This window comes from Choloepus didactylus, chromosome 6 (genome assembly GCF_015220235.1).
Source record: "Choloepus didactylus isolate mChoDid1 chromosome 6, mChoDid1.pri, whole genome shotgun sequence".
NCBI lineage: Eukaryota > Metazoa > Chordata > Mammalia > Pilosa > Megalonychidae > Choloepus > Choloepus didactylus.
Window position 1 is genome coordinate 47,474,154 of NC_051312.1, and position 25,583 is coordinate 47,499,736.

The window sequence follows — 25,583 nt, forward strand, 5'->3', positions numbered from 1 at the left end:
CTGGGAGAGTTGAATATCCATGTCCAAAAGAATGAAGGAGGACCCCTACCTCACACCCCACACAAAAATTAACTCAGAGTGGATCAAAGACCTCATAAAAGACAGTACCATAAAACTCCTAGAAGATAATGTAGGGAGACGTTTTCAAGACCTTATATTAGGAGGTCACTTCCTAGACCTTACATCCAAAGCACAAGCAACAAAGGATAAAATAGATAAATGGGAACTCCTCAAGCTTACAAGTTTCTGCACCTCAATGGAATTTGTCAAAAAGGTGAAGAGGCAGCCAACTCAATGGGAAAAAACTTTTGGAAACCATGTATCTGAGAAAAGACTGATAATCTTGCAGATAAAAAGAAATCCTACAACTCAATGACAGTAGTACAGACAGCCCAATTATAAAATGGACAAAAGATATGAAGAGACAGTTCTCTGAAGGGGAAATACAAATGGCCAAGAAACACATGAAAAAACATTCAGCTTCACTAGCTATTAGAGAGACGCAAATTAAGACCACAACGAGATACCATCTCACACCAGTTAGAATGGCTGCCATTAAACAAACAGGAAACTACAAATGCTGGAGAGGATGTGGAGAAACTGGAATTCTTATTCATTGTTGGTGGGACTGTGTAATGGTTCAGCCACTCTGGCAGTTCCTTAGAAAACTAGATATAGAGTTACCCTTCAATCCAGCCATTGCCCTTCTCGGTATATACCCAGAAGATCTGAAAGCAGTGACGTGAACAGATATCTGCATGCCAGTGTTCATAGCAGCATTATTCACAATTGCCAAGAGATGGAAACAACTCAGATGTCCTTCAACGGGTAAGTGGATAAATAAAATGTGGTATATACACATGATGGAATACTACACAGCAGTAAGAAGGAACAATGTCGTGAAACATATGACCACTTGTATGAACCTTGAAGACATAGTGCTGAGCGAAATAAGCCAGACACAAAAAGAGAAATATTATATGCTACCACTCTGTGAACATTGCTGGGGGAGAATGCAGGGGTGTTGGGCTTCCCCACCTTGATGGTTGCTGATATGCTAGCACACATTGGGGATTGGTGGTTTGATGGGCTGAGCCCTCAATCACGGGACTTGCCCTTGGGAAGACTGTTACTGCAAAAGAGAGGCTAGGCCTGTTTATAATTGTGCCTAAGTGTCTCCTCCTGAGTGCCTCTTTGTTGCTCAGATGTGGCCCTTTCTCTCTAGCTAACCCAACTTGGCAGATGAAATCACTGCCCTCCCCCCTACATGGGATCTGACACCCAGGGGTGTAAATCCCCCTGGCAACATGGAATATGACTCCTGGGGAGGAATCTAGACCCTACACTGTGCGATGGAGAGCATATTCTTGACCAAAAGGGGGATATGAAATGAAGTAAGTTTCAGTGTCTGAGAGATTCCAAAAGGAGCTGAGAGGTCACTCTGTTCAACACTCTTATGCACAATATAGATAACCCTTTTTAGGATCTAATGACTTGGAATAGCTAGCAGTAAATACCTGAAACTATCAAATTGCAACCCAGGATCCTTGAATCTTGAAGATGATTGTGTAACAATGTAGCTTATGAGGGGTGACAATGTGATTGGGAAAGCCATGTGGATCACACTCCTCTGTCCAGTGTATGGATGGATGAGTAGAAAAATGGGCAAAAAAAAAAAAAGGCACCCAGTGTTCTTTTTCACTTTAATTTTTATTTTTATTACTTTTGTGTGTGTAGTAATGAAAAGGTTCAACAGTCGATTTTGGTGATGGATGTACAGCTGTATAATGGTACTGTGAACAGTTTATTGTACACTTTGTATCACTGCATGGTATGTGAATATATCTCAATATAATTGAGTTATTAAAAAAAAACAAAAAAATTTTATGAAAAAGAACTCCACCATGACCCCCACCTAGATATTCAGATCCACCAGCTTTTAACATTTTGCCGCATTTGACTTATTGTTCTGTCCATTCATCCATTTATCCATCTAATAATCTATCTATCTATATATTTTCTAAACACTTGAGAGTAGGTTGCATGCATCATACTCCTTGAACACTTACTACCTCCATGTACATTTCCTAAGAATAAAGATATTCTCTCCTCATAAAGTTTTAACGAGTATGAAGTTTATTGTACTCAGCATAGTGTGTGGTACACAGTAAACATTCAATAACCACTAGCTTTTAGTTTTAGTAAATGTTTAGAGATTTTAATTATTTTTTATTTTTTATTTTTTGTTGTTTTCCAAAACTTGTGTTCAAGTATTTTTATATAAAACACAATAATATGCCTACTCATTTTGGTTTAATTTTCTAATAGGTTGAAGAACTTAATGGAGATATTAATGAGATTAAAACTGAATTATCATCACTTAAAGAAACTTATATTAAGTTACAGGAACAATACAACAAATTATGTGATCTAAGAAAGTTTGAGGAAGACAAAAAGTTTCAGGTAAAATTCAAGTATGTTGGGGGTGCAAAACTATTAAAGGAATTAGGTCCGTCGATGGTAATTTTATTCCTGCTTTATATTTTCAGTTCTCAACTTTTAAAAAATGAGTGTAAGCTTGTGGTCAATGATACATTTTTAGTTAATTTTTGTGTACAGTGTGACAAAAGGATTTAGGGCCATTTTTGAGGGTATGGATTTCCAGTTGTTCCAGAATACACATTTGTTAAAAAGGCTTCTTTCTTTTATTGAATTACTTTGGTACTTTCATTGAAAATCAGTCGATCAAATATATGTGGTTCTATTTCTAGACTCTTTATTATGTTCCATTGATTATAAGTCTATCTTTAAGCCAATACCTTACTGTCTTTGTTAGTGTGCCTTTATAAGAAGTCTTAAAATGAAGTAGTGTAAGTCCTTCAAATTTTGTTTTTCTTTTTAAAAATTGTCTTCACTATTCTAAGCCCTTTGTTTTTCCATATAAATTTTAGAATCAGTTTGTCAATTTGTTTTAAAAATTGTCTATGAGATTTTGATTGGGATTGTTTTGAATCTGTAAATTAATTTGGAAAGAATTGACATCATAACAATATTGAGTCTCCCAATCTATGAACATGGTATATTGTTTTATTTATTTAGGTATTCTTTATTATCCCTCAGCAATATTTTGTAGTTTTCATGGTACAGATCTTGCAAATGTTTTCTTAAATTTATCCCTGAATATTTCATATTTTAGATTCATAAACTATTGTAATTTATTTTTCTAATTGTTCATTTCTAGTATATAGAATTACAACTGATTTTTGCACGCTTACCTCATATTCCATTACATTTTTAAATTATACTATTGGATATAGTAGTTTTTTTGTTGAGCCTTGGGGTTTTCTATGTACATGATCATTTCATTTGCAAATTTAAGGCAGTTTTACTTCTTTTCTACTTGGTATTCATTTTCTTTCTTTTTCAGCTCATTACACCTGCTAGGGCCATCTAGTACAATGTTGAATAAAAGTTGTGAAAGTAGATATGCCTATCTTGTTTCTGTAAGTTGTTTGTATATGCCCTTCATTAAAGAAGGTTGAGGACATTCCCTTCTATTCTTAAATAACTGGGTTTTTATCATGAATGGTTGTTGAGTTTTGTCAAATGCCTTTCTGTGTCCATTGAGATGTTCATATTTTTTCTTCATTCTGTTAATATGGTAGACTATGTTAATGACTTCCAGATGCTAAAGTAACCTTGTATTCCCGGGATATGCTCCGATTGGCTGTGAAATATTCTCCTTTCTGTACATGGCCAGATTTGATTTCCTATCACTTTGTTAAGGATTTACGTTGATGAGGAATACTGACCTGTAGGTTTTGTTTGTTCATTTCTTTATACTCTTTTGGTCTGATTTTTGTATCAGAGTGATGCTGGCCTTGTAGAATTAGTTGGAATGTGTTTTTTCCTCTTGTATTTTCTGAAAGTTTGTGTATAATTGGTATTATTTCTTCATTAAATGTTAGATAGAATTCACCAGTGAAACCATACGAGCATGACATGTTCTTTGTAGGATCATTTTAAATAATGAATCCAATATTTAAATTAAATACAGAGCTATTCTTATTCTCAATTTTTTCTTGTGGTGGTGTGCAGCAAGGAGTTAGCATAGGACCTGAAACTACTATCCTTAGAAAGGCCTGCTTGCAGGGTTGGCCCTTGGCTGACATCTGGGAACTTGCATTTTGGCAGGGTTCCCACCATTCTCTGGTTGTAAGAGCAGCTCGTATGCCTCAACTGTCTTTACAAATAATGTGGTTTGTACTGAACACTGTTTTCCCTCTAGGAGTCTAGATTTTGGTACATTCTAGACAGAGTGTGCCTACATGACCAGCCCCCAATAAAAATCTTGGGTGCTGAGTCTCGACTGAACTTCCTTGATAGACAACCTGCTGTAGGAATTAATTGCATCTGTGTGACTCCACTGGGTGAGACCTTTTGGGAGCTTACACCTGGTTTCCTCCATATTTTGCCTCATTCGCCTTGTTCATTTGCTTATGTTGTTTCATATCCTTTAACTGTAATACATCTTAACTGTGAGTAACTATATGCTAAGTCCTCTGAGTCCTCCTAGTGAATCATCAAACCTGAAGGTGTTCTTGGGAACCCCTGAACAGTCAGTTTTGGTAATTTTTGTCTTTCAAGGAACTTGTCCATTTCATCCAAATCAAATTTATTGGTAAGGAGTTGCTCATAATATTCCCTTAATGTATTCCCCTGTAGGATCCATATCAACGTCATTCTTGATATTATAACTGTGTCCCACCCCCTCCTCTGCTTCTCTCAATCAGTTTAGCTAGAGGTTTTTCAACTTTATTGATCTTTTGCAAGAACCAGGTTCTGGCTTCACTGATTTTTCCCTCATGTTTTTCATTTGCTATTTCATTGACTTTTGCTATTCATTTTATTATTCCCCTCATTCTACTTTGGGTTTGATTTGATTTGCTTTTTCAGTTTCTTGAGATGATGGAGACTTGGATCATTTATTACTGACCTTTCTTCTTTTCTAATATAAGCATTTAAATATATAAATTTTCCTCTAAGCACTGCTTTATCTTCATCTCACAAATATTGATATATAGTGTTTCATTCTCATTTAGTTCAACATATTTTAAAATTTCCCATGTGATGTGTCTTCTTTTGTCCCTGGGTATGGGTATAGCCCATATGTATAGGTCTGACCCATTTGAAATATGTTATATAATTTCCAAATATTTGAGGATTTTCCAGATATCTTTCTGTTAAAAATTTAATTTGGTTGTGGTCAGAGAAACGTCTCTCTCAGACTTTTATCCTTTTCAGTATATTAAGACTTTTTTGACCATACATACTATTTATCTTTGTGAGTATTTCAAGTGCCTTTGAAAAGAATGCATATTCTGCTGTTGGTTGGTGGAATGTTTTATAAATGTCAATTAAGTCAAGTTGGTTGATATTATTGTCTGTCTTCCCTATTCTTACTAATTTTTTGTCTATTTGTATCAATTAATGGGAAAGGGGTGTTGAAATTTTTTTATTATAACTGAATTTATCTTTCTCTTTTCTGTCAGTTTTTACTTCATATGTTTTTAAATCCTATTATTAGGTATATACACATTTATGATTTCTATGACTTCCTCATTCTTCATTATTTGACGATTTTATCATTATGAAATATCCATCTTTACCCCTGTAATATTTCTTTTCCTGAGGTCTGTTTTGTCTGATATAGTTACTCCAGCTTTTATAAGATTAGTATTTGCATTATACATCTTTTTTCTTCCTGTTACTTTTAATCCCTCTGTGTCTTTATATTTAAAATGTATTTCTCATGCACACATAAAGTTAGGATTTGCTTTATTTGTTCTGATAATCTCTTTTAATTGGAGAGATGTAATTTAATGTAATTATCAATATGGTTGGGTGTAAGTCCACCATCTTGCAACTTATTTTCTATTTTTCTGTCTGTTATTTGTTCTTTGTTTCTTCTTTCCCTGCCTTCTTTTAAATTATTTGAATATTTTTACTATTCTGTTTTATTTCTACTTCTGGCTTATTAGCTTACACCACTGTGCTTTGTATTTTTAGTTGTTGCTTTACAGTAGGGGTCAACATTTTCTGTAAAGGGACAGATAGTAAATAATTTAGGTTTTATAGGCCATATTGTCTCTATCACAGCTATTCAACTCTGCTCTTGTAGCACAAAAGCAGCCACACACACATGTAAAAAAAAAAGAATGCAGTGGGCCAAATTTGGCCCATAGACCATATTTGCCAACCTGTGCTCTAGAGTTAAACTTATCATAGTCTACTTTCAAATAATTTTATACTGAATTTTCTGATTGTAAGAAGTTGCAACAGTATATTCTCATTTTCTCCTTTCTGTCTTTTCTGCTATTGTTATCATATTTTACTTCTATATATATTATAAATTAGCAATATATTTTACTTTAAATAGTCAATTAGCTGGTAAAGAAAATTAAAAATTAGATAAAATGTCTTTTATATTCATTCATCCCCATATTTACCATTTCTGGTATTCTTCATTCCTTTCTGTAGATTCAGGTTTCCACCTGTATCGTATTCCTTCGGCCTGCAGAGTTCCTTTAGCATTTCTTTTAGTGCACAACAGCTAGTAATGAATTCTCTTAGCTTTAGTTTGTCTGAGAAAGTTTATTTCTCCTTCATTTTTTTTTTGTTTTTTTTTCTTATCTTCATTTTATTGAGATATATTCACATACCACGCATTTCTCCTTCATTTTTAAGAATATTTTCACTTGATATAAAATTCTAGATTTACAGTTTTTTTTCCTTGCATTACCTCAAAGATGCCATTCCATTGTTTTCTTGCTTGCATTGCTTTAGGCAGGAAGTCTGGGACTATTCTTATATTTACAGACCTCTTTTTTAAGTGTCTTTTATCTCTAAATGCTCTTAAGATTTTTCCTCTATGTTTTTGAGTAATTTGATTATGGCATGCCTTGGTGTGGTTTTCTTTGTACATATCCTACTTGGGATTTGTTGAATTTCTTGGATCTGTGGATGTATAGTTTCCATAAAATTTGAAAAAAAAATTTGGTCGTTATTTCTTCAAAAAATTTTTTCTGTCCCCTCACCTCCTTTGGGACTTCAGTTACACACATGTAAGTTGCTTGATATTATTCCACCACTTACTGATGCTCAACCCATTTTATCAGTCTTTTATCTCTCACTGGTTCAATTTGGATTATTTCTATTGTTATGTCCTGAAATTAATTTTTCTTTCTAAAATGTCTGTGCTACTCTTAAGCCCATCGAGTGAATTTTTTTTATTTCAAATACTGTGAATTTCATCTCCAAAATATCCATTTGGTTCATTTTGGTATTTTTCATTTCTCTTCATTATGTTCATGTCATTATCCTTGAAATCCTTTAACATTTATAATGACTGTTTTAAAGTCTTTTGCTCATGCCATCATCTCAGTCATCTCTGCTATTGAAATTTTTCTCCTGTTTATAGGTGATATTTTCCTGCTCTTTACCTGTCTAGTAATGTTTTATTAGACAGTATGGATTTTACATTGCCAATTGCTGCATTTTGTTGTCTTCCTTTCAACAGTGTTGAAGTTTGTTTTGACAGGCAGTTAAGTTACTTGCAGATAAATTCTTTTTTTTTTTTTTTTGAGGCTTGTTTTTAAACTTAAGGGCGGTTTTGATTCTTCTGAGTTCTCTACAGAATGCCTACCTGTTTATTTAACAAGGTCTTTCCATTCTGGCTGGTTGGGACTCAGACTTTACCCAGACCTGTGAAAGCTTTGGGAATTGTTGAGCTTACAACTCCCTTGTAGATTTTGTCCCTCCTCATGCACATTTAATCCATACATGTCCAGCTTAATATTCAGTAACAGGTTAAATATGCAGATTTCTGGAGCTCTTTTTCTTCACACCTCCTTTATCTTCAGTACTTTGCCTCCCTGAACTTTTTTTTTAACATTTTCACTTTATTATTAAAGGTTTTTACAGTGAAGTTTTCATAAGATTTCATGAAATCTATTTGCTAAACAATAAGCTTCTATTTCTCAGTAGGAGACACATGCCATAGTACAGCAACCATTTTAATATGTAAAATAATTCTGAATTCTTATATAAAAATATTTGGCTAAAATATGAAGCATCTTTGCACTAAAACTGACAGTGTTGTTTAAGAAACTTATACAATTTCATAAATGTTCCCTGAGGGAAATGGGGATGTTTCTCTTGCCAGATGAACTCTGAAAAGTTAAGCAACCATAAACAAGACAAAATTAGAAAGGAACATCATGTTACTAGAAAAGAAGACATGTGATGTAGACTTTCTCTGTGTCAAACTGAGAACCGTGACAATGACTTATTATACACAAGAAAATATAGACTATGCTCTTCAGAAGGAAATGACACTAGAAGATCATTCTTATAAACCTCTTGTTGAAGTACTGAATAGCTAGCTAGCTTTTCAGAGAACATAATCATAAAATGAATAGAGATCATTTCTATGACATGTTAAAGGATTCCTTTATATTATACTACACTCTTCAAACCGTAAGCACAACTTAAATGTAAGCACATGTGTAAAACTGTGATTCTCTTAATCAAAGATTTCTTTGGTACTGCACTCAGCTGTTAGCAGCATTTGGATGCAAAGGTTAACTTGTGCTAATCTGGACAAGCCAAGGCAGAGACTCTGACTTGGAGACTTAATGGACACTCCTGCCAGTGGGCTACTGCTGTTGCTGCTACTTCCAGATTATCACTGGTGGGTCCCACTTAGGTCTCTTGTTTTCAGCTGAAGGTCTGTACATTTATAATGGTTTCCTAATGGCTGCTAAAGAAAAAGAAGTCTTTTTTGGTGAAGTCTGAGATTCTGATTTGATGGCAGCTGGCGTAGGGTCTTCTGAGGTCACCAAAGCATTATATTTGGATTTAGGTTTCTTTTTCTTTTCTACTGGGGATTATCTTCACTTCTTTCTTTTTAATTTCTTTAGCTTTACTTTTTCTCATAGTGAACTCTTCATCATTGTCTTTGCTCTCATCAAAATCAGAATCACCCCCAGAATCTTCACTAGTTGCAAAGTATGGTTCAGAGGTATTTGCATTATCGCCATCGCTGCCTTCCAAAAGAATCTTCCTCTGTTGTACCATAGCTTCAGATGCTGCTTTTCTTTTCCCTTGAACATCATGAAAATCATCTTGTTCAGTAATCTTATCCAAATCTAAGTAATTGCTGGCTACACTGCAATGAGAGATATGAAAAGACATTCATTGTTTGTGTTCACTATTGACACATTTTTTAGTGTGTTTATCTTGAGAGTCCTGCACATGAATGGTGACTGTCAGAAGTTCCTTCACTGATAAAGCTAGTGTGACTTCTAAGTATTTCTTGTAGATCTTGTCATCTAAAGCCATCCTTTTTTATAGGGATTATTTTTACTGTAGCAGGCTGTCTACTTTCTCATTCTTCAGTTTAAGTTTGTCTCATTTTAACTCTTTTTGTGTCATTTTTCGTTTTCTTGTTTAAAGGTGCAGTTGAAAAAATAAAATTGTCATCACTGTCAGAGTCCTCAAACTATGAGTGCTTGACTGGTTTCTTATGCCACACAGGCTGTATCATGGTCCCCATCAAGGCTGCAAATCTGTAGATCTCAAGTTCTCCTTGGCAGCATTCTGCCTCCCTCAAATTTGTATCTGCCTTCTCAACTCAAAAATACCGCCGTGCTTTGCAGGATAATCCCTCCTTGTACTGAGGTGCAGAAAGTTCCTATTAATAGACAACCAGGGTAATCAGAAGACTCATCTCATTTTTCCCCTTCTCTCAGAGAACACAGTCTTTCACTGTAAATGGTCCATTGTCTGAAAACTGTTGTTTCATATATTTTATTCAGTTATTTACAGTGTTATTTACAGTGGGAGGACAAGTCCAGTACCAGTCACTGTGGCATGAATAGAAGTAGAAGTCTAAATTTTTAAAATCATATGTTAAATAGTCTAGGGAAGTATAACATCTTAAAGGATCTGTGATTAGTCCTTCTTAAAGCAAATATTTTAATGTTTGTAATATATAAGCTCTCTCCAAAAATGGCTACTCTTGTTATATATGCTTGTTAACTTATTCATTTGCTTTATTATTTTATTTATGCATTTATTCAACAAACTTTTATTGAATGTTTTTACGTGTCATACACTATGGAAGGTTATGGGAGTATAGCAGTGAAAAAGACACTGTGTCTCAAGGAACTACCAATCTAATAGAAGAAACAGGTTGAAGAGCAGTTATAGTATGATCTCAATGATATGAAATAATTAGAATAAATAAATTGTAGCGTTAGAAACTAGAATACAGGTTACCAAGAGCCAGGGTAGAGTAGAGAGTGGGGAGTTAGCGCTTAATTGGTACAGAATTTCTGTGTGAGGGGTGATGGAAAAGTTTTAGTAATGGATGGTGGTGATGGTAGCACAACATTGTGAATGTCAACACCACTAAAGTATATATTAGTGGTTACAAGGGGGAAATTTTAGGTTGTATGTATGTTACTAGAATAATTTTTTTTCAAAAAGCCCATAAACAATAAACTAGCCTAATGTAAATGACGCACTACAGTAAATAATATAATATTGTTTCATCAGTTGTATCAAAGGTACTACACTAATGCAAAGTGTTAATAATAGGGAAAACTGTGTGTGAGGGGGTTATATGGAAACTCTATTTTCCTCATGATTTTTCTATAATCTTTCAACTTCTGTAATAAAAAAAAATATTTAAAGAGTATAGTCTTTTAGAGGCGAAGTGGGCTTCTCCTCCATGAAGAAAACTAGAGAGGGCCCCGAGGATGCCCAGGACCACAGATTCAGGGTGTGACTGGCTGTAGAGGGACTCAGCCAGTCTGGTGCATGGTGGGGACATGGGTGGAGAGACAGAGAGACTGCATCTCAAGGGACGGGGTGAGTTTGCTTGGCTGGGACTGTCCCCCAGGGCCAGCAGCAGCAAGATGGCCGCCAGGCAAGGGAGTGAGCAGCAGCTCTCCAGTCCCTTTACCCAGCTTAACAATTAACTGCAGAGATAATCCTCCACAACCACACAGCTGGGTGCTCCCGTGAGGGAACCCAGGAGGCAGTGGGATGTGTATTTACCACATTTACTCTCCCCCCACAGGAGTCCAGGGTGTGTTTGGGCAAGAATCAGGGGGAAAAAGAGGGCATCACAAAGAAGCACCAGGAGCCCCTCCCACACCCCAAAGAGTTGCAGGCACACAGCAGGCAGGGAGCAGGGCATGTTTGAGCTGGAAGGTGCTCATGAGCTGATTCCCTGCCAGACAGCACAGGGCCCACATCACATCTCCAAGGCAGGGTGTCCCCAGTGCACATGGAGAAGTGGTGCACTAACTGGATTCCCACCCAGTTTTGACCCAACCCAGCACACAGAAGTTGGGGGAAGGCTGGCCATCTGCTGGTAGGACAGGGAAGAAAGTACACTCCAGCAAGCTGTAGCTCTGCCAAATTATATATGAATACACAAATAACCCTGCATTTTCCCAAATAATCTTACCAAGATAAGCAAATGCCCTGAAGCCAACAGAAAATCATAAAGAAGATGAAGAACCAAGAAGATATGGATAAGCCAAACAAATTAAAAAGCCAGAAGAGACAAAATTTGGAGCAATTAATTAAAGAAGTACACACAAGTCACCAAAACAACTTCAACAAGATGGCTAAAGACATCAAGAGGACCCCAGAAGAGCATAAAGAAGATTTTGAAAGAGTAAATTGAAATATAGCAGATCTTATGGAAATAAAACATACTATTGAAATTTAAATAAATTAAAAATTAAAAATTAAAAATATACTAGAGACACAACAGATTTGAAAAGGCAGAAGAAAGGAAACGTGAACTAGAGGATAGAGCAATTAAATGCAAAACACAAAAAAGAACAAATAGTAAAAAAATAAAAAAATATGAAATGGATGTCAGGGAAGTAATGGGCAACATGAAGCAAACAAATATAAGAATCGTTGGTGTCCCAGAAGGAGTAGAGAAGAGTAAAGGGCTAGGAAGAATATTTGAAGACATAGTTGGGGAAAACTTCCCAAACCTTCTAAATGACATAAAAATGCAAATCAAAGATGCACAAAAAACTCCAAATAGAATAAATCCAAATAAACCCACTCTAAGACATATACTATTCAGATTGTCAAATGCTGAACAGAAGGAGAAAGTTCTGAAAGCAGCAAGAGAGAAGCAATTCATATATACAAGGGAAACAACCTAGACTAAGTACTGACTATTCAGCAGGTACCATGGAAGCAAGAAGGCAGTGGTATGACATATTTCATATTCTGAAAGAGAAAAATTGCTATCCAAGAATTCTTTATTCAGCATAACTTTCCTCCAAAATTGAGGGAGATTTTTTAATTTTCACAGACAAACAAATATTGAGAGAATTTGTTGATGAGAGACCTGCCCTACAAGAAATACTATAGGGAGCTCTACTGGCTGAGGTCAAAAAGAAAGGAGAGGGAGGTCTGGAGAAGGGCACAGAACTGAAGAGTATTACTAAGGGTAATTCAAAGGAAAAAAAGAGTGAGAAAAAATAGATCTCACAACTAAAACCCAAAGGATAAGATGGCTGGCTCAAGAACTCCCTTTACAGTAATAACTTTGAATGTGAATGGATTAAACTCTCCAATTAAAAGATACAGACTGGTAGGATGGATTAAAAAGTATAACCCATTGATATGTTGTTTACAAGAGACTCCTCTTACACCCTGTGACACAAAGAGACAAAGGGAAAAGATGGATAAAAATATTCTACACAAGCCACAACCAAAAGAAAGCTGGGGTAGTTATGCTAATATTGGACAAAATAGACTTTAAATGCAAAGATGTCAAAAGAGACAAAGAAGGACAATATATGCTATTAAAAGGGACAATTCACAGAAAAAAAAATTATAAATGTTTATGCCTCCAATCAAGGAGATCCAAAGTACATGAGACAAACATTGGCTAAACTGGAGGGAATAATAGATGTTTCTACAATTATAGTGGCAGACTTCAATACACCACTCACTTCTATAGATAGAACAACTAGACAAATGACCAATAAGGAAATGGAGAACCTAAACAATATGATAAATGAATTAGACTTAACAGACATATATTGATTGTTACATCCCAAAGTACCAGGATGTGTATACATTCTTCTGTAGCACTCATGGAACATTCTCCAGGATAGATCATATTCTGGGGCACAAAACAAGTCTTAATAAATTTAAAAAGATTGAAAATTTTCAAAGCACATTCTCTGGCCATAATAGAATGCAACTAGAAATTAACAACCACCAAAGAACCACATCTTTCACAAATATATGGAGGTTAAACAACACACTCCTAAACAACCAGTGGGTCAAAAAAAGAAATTGGTAAATATCTACAGACAAATGAAAAAAAGAACACAACATATCATAACCTATGGGATACAGCAAAGGCAGTCCTGAGAGGGAAATTTATAGCTCTAAATGCATATGTCAAAAGCAAGAAAGAGCTAAAATCAAAGACCTTACTGAACAACTGAAGAGGCTAGAGAATGATCAGCAAACTAACCCTAAAGCAAGTAGTAGAAAAAGAAATAACAAAGATTAAAGCAGAAATAAATGAGCTGGAGAACAAAACAAAACAGACAAACAACAATAACAAAAAAAAACAATAGAATAAATAGAACCAAAAGTTGGTTCTTTGAGAAGATCAACAAGATTGGCAGACCCTTTGTTAGACTGACAAAGTCAAAAAGAAAGAAGGCCCATATAAACATAATCAGAAATGAGAGTGGGATAATTACTATGGATCCTGAAGAAATTTTTAAAAAATCATAAGAGGATACTATGAACAACTGTATGCCAACAAGCCAGAAAATTTAGAGGAAATGGACAGTTTCCTGGAAACACATTGTCCTGGTTTGCTAATGCTGCCATTATGCAAAATACCAAAAATGGATTGGCTTATATAAAGGAAGTTTATTTGGTTAAAAATTTATGGTCTGAAGGCCATGAAAATGTCCAAGGTAAGACATCAACACAAGTATACCTTCACTAAAGGAAGGGCAGTGATGCCCAGAAAACCTCTGTTAGACAGGAAGGCACATGGCTGGTGTCTGCTGATCCCAGGTTGTGTTCCAGCTCCTCTGTCAACTCCTGTGCATTCTTCAAAATGTTGCTCTTGGGGCGTATGTCCTGTCTTAGCTTCTCCAGAGCCAACTCTGGGCTAGCATCCCCAAAGTGTCAGCAAAAGTCTGCTTTCAGTGGCCATCTCCAAAATGTCTCTCTGAGCTGTTCTCCAAAATGTCACTCTCAGCTGCTCTGAGGTCTTCTGTTTGTGAGCTTTTTTATAGGGCTCCAGTAAACTAATCAAGACCCACACTGAATGGGTGGAGCCACACCTTCATGGAAATAATCTAATCAAAGGTATTACCCATGGTTGGTGGGTCACATCTCCATGGAAAAAAACTAGTCCAAAGATTCCAACCTAATCAACACCAGTGCATCTGCCCCCGCAAGATTGCATTAAAGAACATGGCATTTTGGGGGACATAATACATCCAAACCAGCAAACATATGAACAACCCCTAGACTAACCCAAGAAGAATTAGAAGACCTCAACAAACCAGTCACAAGCAAAGAGATCCAATCAGTCATCAGAAATCTACCTACAAATAAAAGCCCAGGGCCAGATGGCTTCACAGGGTAATTTTACCAAACTTTCCAAAAAGAACTGACACGATTTCTGCTCAAACTGTTACAAAAAAAAAAATTGAAGAAAAAAGAACTCTGCCTCATTTTTTGAAGCTAATACTCACTCTGAAACCAAAATCAGATAAAGATACTAGAAAAAAAAAATGAGAAAACTATAGGCCAATCTCCCTAATGAATATAGATGGAAAAATTCTCAACAAAATACTTGCAAATTAAATCCAAAGGAATATTAAAAGAATTATACACCATGATCAAGTGAGGTTCATTCCTGGCATGCAAGGGTGGTGTGCCGGTTTGAATGTATTGTGTCCCCCAAATGCCATTATCTTTGTAGTTTTGTGGGGCAGAAGTTTTGATGTTGGTTAGATTTGCTTGGAATGTGCCCCATCTGCTGTGGGTGATGATTTTGATGAGATGTTCCCATGGAGGCGTGGCCCCGCCCATTCGGGGTGGGCCTTGATCAGTGGAGCCATATAAATGAACTGACTCAGAGAGAGGGAACTAAGGGAGTGCAGCTGTGAGTGATGTTTTGAAGAGGAGCAAGCTTGCTAGAGAGGAACGTCCTAGGAGAAAGCCATTTTGAGCCCAGAGCTTTGGAGCAGACGCCAGCTGCCTTCCTAGCTAGCAGAGGTTTTCTGGACACCATTGGCCATCCTCCGGTGAAGGTACCCGATTGCTGAGGTGTTAACCTTGGACGCTTTGTGGCCTTAAGACTGCAACTGTGTAGCAAAATAAACCCCCGTTTTATAAAAGCCTATCCATCTCTGGTGTTTTGCATTCTGCAGCATTAGCAAACTAGAACAGGTGGTTCAACATAGGAAAATCAATCAATGTAATACAACACATTAACAAATCAAAAAGGAAAAATCAAATGATCATCTCAATAGATGGTGAAAAAGCATTTGACAAAATTTAGCATCCCTTTTTGATAAAAACACTTCAAAAGGTAGTTATTGAAGGAAGCTTCCTCAATAGAGTAAAGGGCATATTTGAAAAACCCACAGCCAGCATAGTACTCAATGGTGAGAGACTGAAAGCCTTCCCCCTAAGATCGGGAATGAGACAAGGACACGCAATGTCACCACTATTATTCAACATTGTGCTAGAAGTTCTAGCTAGAGCAATTTGCCAAGACAAAAAAATAAAAGGTATCCAAATTGGAAAGGAAGAAATAAAACTGTCGTTATTTGCAGATGATATGATCTTAAAGTTGGAAAGTCCTGAGAAATCAATGACAAAGCTACTTGATTAAAAAACAAATTAATGCACACAAGTCAGTAGTTCCTATACACTAGTAATGACCTAACTGAAGAGGCAATAAAAAAAAAAAAATTCCATTCACAATAGTAACTAAAAAAACCAGGTTCCTAGGCATAAACTTAACCAAGGATGTAAAAGACCTCTACATAGAAAATATTCCATGTTCATGGATAGGAAGGCTAAACATTGTTAAGATGTCAATTCTACCAAAACTCAATCTACAGATTCAATGCAATTCCAATCAAATTTCCAACAACCTCCTTTGCAGACTTAGAAAAGCTAGTTATCAAATTTATTTGGAAGGGAAAGGGGCACTGAATTGCCAAAACATCCTAAAAAAGAAGAACAAAGTGGGAGGACTTAACACTTCCAGACTTTGAAGCCTACTATAAAGTTGCAGTTGTCAAAACAGCATGGTATTGCCACAAAGATAGACATATTGACCAATGCAATTGAATTGAGACTTCAGAAATAGACCCCCAGATCTATGGTTGAGTGATTTTTGATAAGGTCCCCAAATCCACTAAACTGGGACAGAATAGTCCCTTCAACAAATGGCATTGGGAGAACTGGATATCCATATTCGAAAGAATGAAAGGGAACCCCTACCTCACACACTATACAAAAATTAACTCAAAGGGTATCAAAGACCTCAATATAAGAGACAGCACAGTAAAATTCGTAGAAGATAATATAGGGAAATATCTTCAAGACTTAGTAACAGGAGGTAGCTTCTTAGACCTTACACCCAAACACAAGGAACAAAACGAAAAATAGATAAATGGGGACTTCTCAAAATCAAAAGCTTCTGTGCCTCAAAAGACTTGTCAAAAATGTGAAGAGGCAACCAACTCAATGGGAGCAAATATTTGGAAACCACATATCTGATAAGAGACTGTTTTCCTGCATATAAAGAAATCCTATAACTCAACAACAGTAGTACAAACAGCCCAGTTATAAAATGGGCAAAAGCTGTGAAAAGGTATTTTTCCAAAGATGAAATACAAATAGCTAAGAAATACATGAAAAAATGTTCATCTTTACCAGCTATTAGGGAAAATGCAAATCAAAACTACAATGAGATACTCTCACACCAAAGAATGGCTGCCATTAAACAAATAAGAAACAAAAAATACTGGAAAGGATGTGGAAAAATTGGAACTCTAATTCATTGCTGGTGGGAATGTATAATGGCACAGTTGCTGTGGAAGACAGGTTGGTGGTTTCTCAGAAAACTACATGTCACATTACCCTATGATCCGGCAATTCAACTTCTTGGTATAGACCCAGAAGATCTGAAAGCAGTGACACAAACAGGCATTTGCATACCGATGTTCTTAACAGCATTGTTCACAACTGTCGAGATGGAAACAATCCAATCAGCAGACGAGTGGATAAACAAAATGTGGTATATACATACAGTGGAATACTATGCAGCAGTAAGAAGGAACAAGGTCCTGAAACATGGCAACATGGATGAACCTTGAAGATATAATGCTGAGTGAAATAAGTGAGACACAACAGGAGAGATATTGTATGTTACCACTGCTATGAACTGCCTGAACAATGTAAAATCAATGTCTTATGATGTAGAATATAGGAGACCTAGAGATAGACGCTAACAAAGGGGAAATGATAACCCAATATGTTCAGATATGTTAATGAGGGTGAATTTAAAGGTATGGGAGTGGATAGATGTAATGATTGTTTGTTAATATGATTATTAAGTATCAGAGCTACACTGAAGGTGAAGGGGTTCTTTAATGGTATGTATTCCACAGATCAGCACTACAATGTAGATAGGTGCTTGCATGGTATACTTCTAAGGTATGACACTGGTACAGAGAGTTGATAACCAAGTGGTATACAGGAAAAATCTACCTGTTGCATTCTAGGAACTGTAATTAACAATAATACTTTACTGATACCACACAAATACTAGTGACAATTAATTTAGGGCTGAAAAGAGCTATTGGGTGTTTTGGGTCATGAGAATTGTTTTAAATGGAGAGTGATAAGGAGTGTACAAATAAGTGATGATAATGTGAGATATTGATTGATTATCATGGACAGAACATATGCTATGTGAAATTAGAAACCCCCTACTTAATAAATTAAGCCCTCGAACTTGAGGCTTGCTCTTGTGAAAATTCTGGTTGTAAAGGGGAGGCTAAGCCCACCTATAGTTATGCCTAGGAGTCACCTCCAGATAACCTCTTTTGTTGCTCAAATATGGACTTTGTCTCTCTAAGCCCAACTCTGCAAATAAATTCATCACTCTCTCCCCAACATGGGACAGGACCCCCCAGGTGAGTGAGTCTCCCTGGCAATGTGGGACACAAATTCTAGAAATGAGCCTGATCCTGGCATCAAAGGTTTGAGAATGCCTTTTTGACCACAAGGGGGAAAAGAAAGGCAACAAAATAAGGTTTCTGTGACTAAGAGTTGAAATAGAGTTGAGAGGCTGTCCTGGAGGTTACTTCTATGCTAGCTTCAGCTCGATATCCCAAATGGCCATAGTATGATAAGCCCAAATCTGCAGTAGTCCTCAAAACCCTAAAGAATACTTTGGGTCCCTATACGAGACTCTATAAAAGTTTCACTCACTAAATTTATTCTTCAGAAACTTATGTCCTCCAGAGAGCTCCCATGCCAGCTAAGTCCCAAAACCCAGAGGCAAGGGCCTTTTCAAGAACATCATCCAATTGTGTCTCCTTTTCCCATAATGTCGACACCCTTTATAAACATGAACAGGTTAGGGTGGTCACTGCCTAGACATTCCTGAAAATTGGGAAAGTGATTAAACTAGATGAAGGGTAGCAACAGACAAGATGGAATGTATCAAAGGATTATGAATACTGAATCTCTAAATTTTCTTTTTCTTAGTTGCTAGCATATTAGAATAGCTAGAAAGAAAGAACTGAAATGATGGAACTGTAACCCATAACATTCTTTGAAATTTGCTATATAGCTACTTGTTAAAATGTAATTTGGAACTTAACATCTTTTCTGTATATATGTTATATTTCACAATAAGGAAATAAATGAAATTGTGAAACTGTAATCCATAGCATTCTTTGAAATTTGCTCTCTAACTACATGTTAAATTGCACTTGGAAAGTTATCACTTCTATTTAAATGTTATATTCCACAATTAAAAAAGAGAATATAATGTAGCGTGAGAAGTACTTAAGTAGAAACATATTCAAAATACAACAGTGGCACAAAAGAAAGAGATATAAACTCTATTTAGGTGAGTAAAGGCTGCTCAGGGCAGACCTCTCAGAGTAGATTTTTGAGCAGGTCATGAAGAATAAGCAAGAATTTTCCAGACAGAGATACTATTTCAAGTTGATGGAATAGCATGGGCAAAGCAACAAAAAATACTCAGTAGTTTAGTATTTCTACAGTATAGGATGCCTACAGTATAAACAATGCAATAGTAGGAGAAGTGTTTGAAAGATAGAAGCCTAATAGATTATAGGGGATTGTATATTCCATTCATAGACATTTGTTTTTGACTCTACCATTTGGGGCTTTTAAGCAAGGAATAAAGCAATCAGATTTACTTTTTCAACAGATCATTTTGGTGGTGATGTGTAGGGTAGACTGGAGTGGCACAAAACTAAAGGCACATTTTGGAATTAGATATAGGTGGTGGTTGCACAAAACATTGTTAATGTACTAAATGCCACTTAATTGTTCACCTTAAAATTGTTCGTTTTATGTTATGTGAATTGCACTGCAATTAAAAAAATTGAACACAAAAAAAACTTTTAAAAACTTTTTATGTCACATTATGTCATATTTTCCTTTTAAAAATTTAAACAGTATAGAAACTTTAAAAGAAGGTTTTGGTATATAAACTTCAAGAGTTTTTCTTTATATGTGCTCATTTAGCGACACACAAACAGAAATTCACATACACGCACCTGTTTCCAACTAAAAATCAAACTGTCTGTAATGTTTTGTAGCCTTTTTTTTAACATGTTAAGTAGTGGATATCTTTCTAAAGAGCCAGTAAAAATAGAACCATTGTGTGAATAGCATGTGCCATAATTAATTTATCCACTCTCTATTGTTAGACATCTTTGTGCATGTTTCTTTGTGCATTTTTGTGATTATTTCTTTAAGATAAATTTCCAGAAATACTATTGCTGGGTCAAAGAGCTTGCACACTTTTAATTTTGACATTATAGCCAGATTGCCTTCCAGAAGATTGTACTTTTATACTCCCACCTACCATTTGTAAGAGTACTTGTATACTCAAATTCTCTTAATGCTTGATTTTATCAGTATTAATTTGCAGATATCTTTATTTTAAGTATATTTTCATGTTTGTCTATCATATTTCTTCTTTTGCAAATTACTATTTTATATATTCCCATTTGCAATTAAACATGCTGAAGTCTCTCCCATTTTAAAGAGTAAAAAGAGGAGAGAGGGAAGATGGCGGCATAGAGAGGAGTGGAAGCTAAGTAGTCCCCCTGGAACAACTGAAAAAAAACAGAAACAACTAGTGAATGATCCAGAATAACTGCGGGGGGTGCCAAGAAGACCGTCCACTCGTCATACACCAACCTGAATTGGGAAGAATGCCTGAGATCACAGCATAAAATCTATAAGTAAAACCTGTGGATCCAAGTTGTGAGACCCCCTCCCCCATAGCCCGAGCTGCAAAGCCTCATGGTGCCAGAGAGAAGCTCTCTCCCAGCAAGCGAATATAGCTCAGCTGAGCTCCAACTGGGGTTTTAAGTAGCGAGTGTGAACTGCTCACTACAGGTACGAATCCCCCAAAAATAGAGGCTTTGGGTGACGACTGACCTTGGAGAGCCAGAGGGTCACCTTGGACTAGGTTTGAAGGGGACTGTCTGTTTCTTTTTCGGCTCAGTGGAGAAAGCCCCAGCCATTTTCAGTTCCCAGTGCTGTGACTCAGAGAAGGGTGGAGATAGCACAAGCAGAGAGAGAGAGAGACCATTGAAATGCTAATGACCCCCCTAGGGGGTCTATCTTCTTCAAGAGGAAAGGGGTGGGGCCCTTTCCATTCAGAACCAGACCCCAGAACCTGGGGGAACACGGCCATACCTCCTCACACCAGTCAAGAATTATAGGCTAAAAAGGAAAAAAAAACGCACGACTTGCAGCCATCTCCCCAGTGGGCGGGGGCACTCCTGCCCAGGGCCGAACCCACAGCACAGAGCCGTGCCAAGAAACCCAGTGTGACGCAGTCTTTCCCGCAGCACTGCTCACACATCATAATATCGGCTGTGGACAGTGGCCTTGAATACACCCACAGCTGTATGTCCTGGAGCTGGGAGGGCAGAGCTGTGCGGAAGGGGGAAGTTAACGTGTCCCATTCAACCATCTTTGAAGTGGGCTGTGAACGCCCCTGCACAGCCCAGCATCCTGGGGCTTCCCTGGAGGCCGGCACGCACTTGTGACGTGGCACGGCCCTCCCTCCTTCAGCAGAGGTCCTGGAAGAGCACAGCAGGGAAGGGGGAACCACTCAGAAATCCCAGGGAACCTATGCCAATACCAAAGACTTGGGTCAGCTGCAGAGAACAGCCTTAAATCTCCGGGAACACCTGGGAGGTTTGATTATTAAAGCTACCTTTCCTCCCTAACTGCTCAGACGCACACCCCTCATTCGGGAGGACGGCACCGACAGCACACCCAAATTAAGTGCACTGAGTGGACCCCACGGGGGTCAGATCCCCACACACCACAAAGACAGGGTTGGGGAGAGCTGACTTGAGGGGAATTGGTGACTCATGGATGCCATCTGCTGGTTGGTTAGAAAGAGTGTACGCCACCAAGCTGCAATTCTGACAAATTAAAGATCAAGTAAAGCAAATGCCAAGGGGCCAAAAACAACAGAAAATCTTAAAGCTTATGATAAAACCAGACAATATGGAGAACCCAAACCTAAACACCCAAATCAAAAGAGCAGAAGATACACAGTACTTGGCACAGTTAATCAAAGAACTACAGACAGGCAACAAGAGCATGGCACAGGATATAAAGGACATGAAGAAGAGCATGGCACAGGATATAAAAGACATAAAGAAGACCCTAGAAGACCATAAAGAAGATACTGCAAGAGTAAATAAAAAAAATAGAAGATCTTTTGGAAATTAAACTGTAGGCCAAATTAAAAAGACTCTGGATACTCATAATACAAGATTAGAGGAAGATGAACAACAACTCAGCCTCCTTGAGGACCACAGAACAGAAAATGAAAGAACAAAAAAAAGAATGGGGGAAAAATTCGAAAAAATTGAAATGGATCTCAGGGATATGATAAATAAAACAAAACATCCAAATTTAAGACTCAATGGTGTCCCAGAAGGGGAAGAGAAGGCTAAAGGTCTAGAAAGAGTATTCAAAGAAATTGTTGGGGAAAACTTCCCAAACCTTCTACGCAATATAAATACACAAAGCATTAATGCCCAGCGAACTCAAAGTAGAATAAATCCAAATAAACCCACTCCAAGACATATTCTGATCAGACTGTCAAATACTGAAGAGAAGGAGCAAGGTCTGAAAGAAGCAAGAGAAAAGCAATTCACCACATACAAAGGAAACAACATAAGACTAAGTAGTGGCTACTCAGCGGCCACCATGGAGACAAGAAGGCAGTGGCATGACACATTTAAAATTCTGAGAGAGAAAAATTTCCAACCAAGAATACTTCATCCAGCAAAACTCTCCTTCAAATCTGAGGGAGAGCTTAAATTTTTCACAGACAAATGCTGAGAGATTTTGCTAATAAAAGGCCTGCCCTACTTCAGATACTAAAGGAAGCCCTACCAACAGAGAAACAAAGAAAGGAGAGAGAGAGAGAGAAAATTTTAACAAACATATATAGAATATTACATCCCAGGTCACTGGGACACACATTCTTCTCTGGTGATCACGGATCTTTCTCCAGAATGGACCGTATGATGGGACATAAAAACAAGCCTCAATAAAAAAAAAAATGAATTTGTTCAAAGCACATTCTCTGACCACAATGGAATACAAATAGAAGTCAATAACCATCACAGATTTGGAGAATTCACAAACACCTGGAGGATAAAAATGAGGGGGAGATGAAAACATTCCAGGATAATCAAAAGCTGAGGGACTTCATCACCAGAAATCAGTCCTGTAAGAAATGCTAAAGGGATTTGAACAGGCTAAAAGGAAGGGACACTAAACAATTGACTGAAACTACATGAAGAAATAAAGATTTCCAGTAAAGATCACATGATAAATATAAATACCAATAGTACTGTATTTTTTATTTATAACTCCACTATTTACTTCCTACAGGATCTAAAATACATAAACTGTAATGATAAATCAGTGGTTTTGTACTCAATGTAAAATATGTAATTTTTGACAAGAACTACATGAAGGTGGGGGAATGATGGAGTATAGTTTATGTGTCATATTGAAGTTAAGTTGGTATCAAAGAAAAACAAGATTGTTGTAGATTTAAGATGTTAAATTTAAGCCCCATGGTAAACACAAAGAAAGTAACAGAGAATATGATCATAGAGATGAAAAGTAGAGTAGGGGTTCTGAGAAGTGGGGGAAGGGGCAATGGGGAGTTAAGACATGAGAGTAGGGTTTCTGTTTGGGGTGAAGGGAAACTTCTAGAAGTGGATGGTGGGAAGGTGATAGCATTGCAACATTCTAAATGTGATTAATCCCACTATTGGAATGCTAGGGAGGGGGTGGAATGGGAAGATTTAGGTTATATATATGTTTCCACAATTGAAAAAACAAAAAAACATAGTCTAAATAGATGACAGTTAAATGACAAGGATGATCCTGGATGGGATCTGAGGATGGAGGAGAGGAGGCTTAAAGGGACACAGATGGGACACAAGAGAAAAAAAAAAAAAGGAAATACAGAATGTAAGCTTTATATCAATGTTGAATTTCTTGAACTTCTTAGCTGTGCTTAATGTGATTGCATAAAAGAATGTTCTTGTTCATGGGAAATATATATGTGAATTACATTGTTTGTTCAAAGATATGTGCGGCTTGCTCTCATATGTTCAGAGGACACAGCAATAAATGATGGATGATAGATAGGGAAGGAGAGAGGGAGGGAAAGAAAGAAACAGTGGTGTGACAGGATGTTAAAGGTGGTGGATCGGGGTATCTGGGGAGGGGGGTCAGGGTATGATGGAGTTCTATGTATGGGGTTTGTACTGTTTTTGCAATTGTTCCTGTAAGATTGACTTTATTTCAAAATAAAATTTATTAAATTAAAAAAAATTTTAATTCATTAAAATTAAAGAAAATTAAAAACTCAGTTCCTTTGTTTCTGTAGCCACATTTAAAGTGCTCAGAAGCCAAGCAAGAGTAGTGGCTACTGTTCTGGAGAACATGAGCATTCCCATCATCACAGACAGTTCTGTTGGACAGTGCTGCTCTAGAGAGATTGATTCATCATCCCATCTAGAGAAGAGATTTAGCCACAGTCTTCTTGCTTCAGACCTGTCTATATTCAAAACAAATTCCTGAGGCTGAGATGAAGCTACAGATTCTCAGATGACAACCTAGTCAAGGGTATTAATGACTGGAGAATAAAAATTAAACAAGATCTCTATTTTTTTAAAATGAACTTTATTATTGGCATTGTGGGTGTTTGAAGTTGCTGGGATAAATTAATATAAATAAAAGACTGAATTCAATTGTGGAAAAAAAAAAAAGAGAGTAAAAGGAGTAGACCAAAAAAACCCTCTTTTGATCCCATGCTCAACTGTCTTGAAAGAGTGGTCTAAATTCATAAGCTTCTCTTCCTTACTTCCCATTCATTCTTTAACATAGGGAAATCTGACTTTGCTCCTACATTCCACTAGAATTTTTTTGCCAAGGTGTCACATCCAATCACTACATTCCATGGATACTTTTCAATCCCTTTTAAGCATTTGATACTATGTCCTTCTTGAATGTTCTTTTCTTTTTCTCTTTTATATTTCACACACATGTTTTTTCCCCCTACCTCTTGGGCTGCTCCTTAAGATGGTAATAATTATTATATTACAATTACCATTAATTGAGCCATTATCATGCACTATATGATATATAGATAGATAGATAGATATAGATATATAAAATTTAATCCTCACAACATTTCCACTTTTTGGAAGAGAAAATAGGCTCATGGTTTAAGTAGTATTGTGGTAGACAGCCTCTAAGACGGCCCTCATTGATTCCTGCCTGTTGGTATTCTTTCCTTTTTGTATCCTCTTGAGTGCGGACTGCATTTAGTAATTTGCTTCTAATGAACAGAATATGGCAAAGTGATGTGATGTCACTTCTGAGATTAAGTTATAAGACGACTATGACTTCTGTCTTGGGTGAGCTACCATGCTTGCTGGCATACTCTTTGTGCTCCCTTCCTTTTCCCTTCTTGTCTTCTTTCCTCCCTCTACTCACCTTTTTCAGAGCCCAGCCACCAGGTAATGAAGTCTTAGTAAGGCCATCTAGAGAAGAGAGGCCCATGTGGAAGAGAACAGAGACACCCCAGGTGACAGCCAGCACCAACTCCCAACCATGCGAGTGAGTCTTCTTGGAAGCAGGTCTTC

The 25,583-nt window shown here is 36.9% G+C and overlaps 1 protein-coding gene and 1 pseudogene across 2 annotated transcripts in view; one reads left to right on the plus strand and one right to left on the minus strand.

Annotated features, from left to right (window-relative positions):
* The window catches only part of CCDC73 (coiled-coil domain containing 73), a 250,565-nt gene that overhangs the window by 211,234 nt on the left and 13,748 nt on the right, over positions 1-25,583 (plus strand). For both annotated transcript variants that reach the window (XM_037838965.1, XM_037838966.1), the window contains one exon: positions 2,329-2,463. In XM_037838965.1, coding sequence (XP_037694893.1) covers positions 2,329-2,463 — 135 coding nt within the window. The remainder of the gene's footprint in view (positions 1-2,328; positions 2,464-25,583) is intronic.
* LOC119536251 lies at positions 8,613-9,607 on the minus strand (annotated as a pseudogene).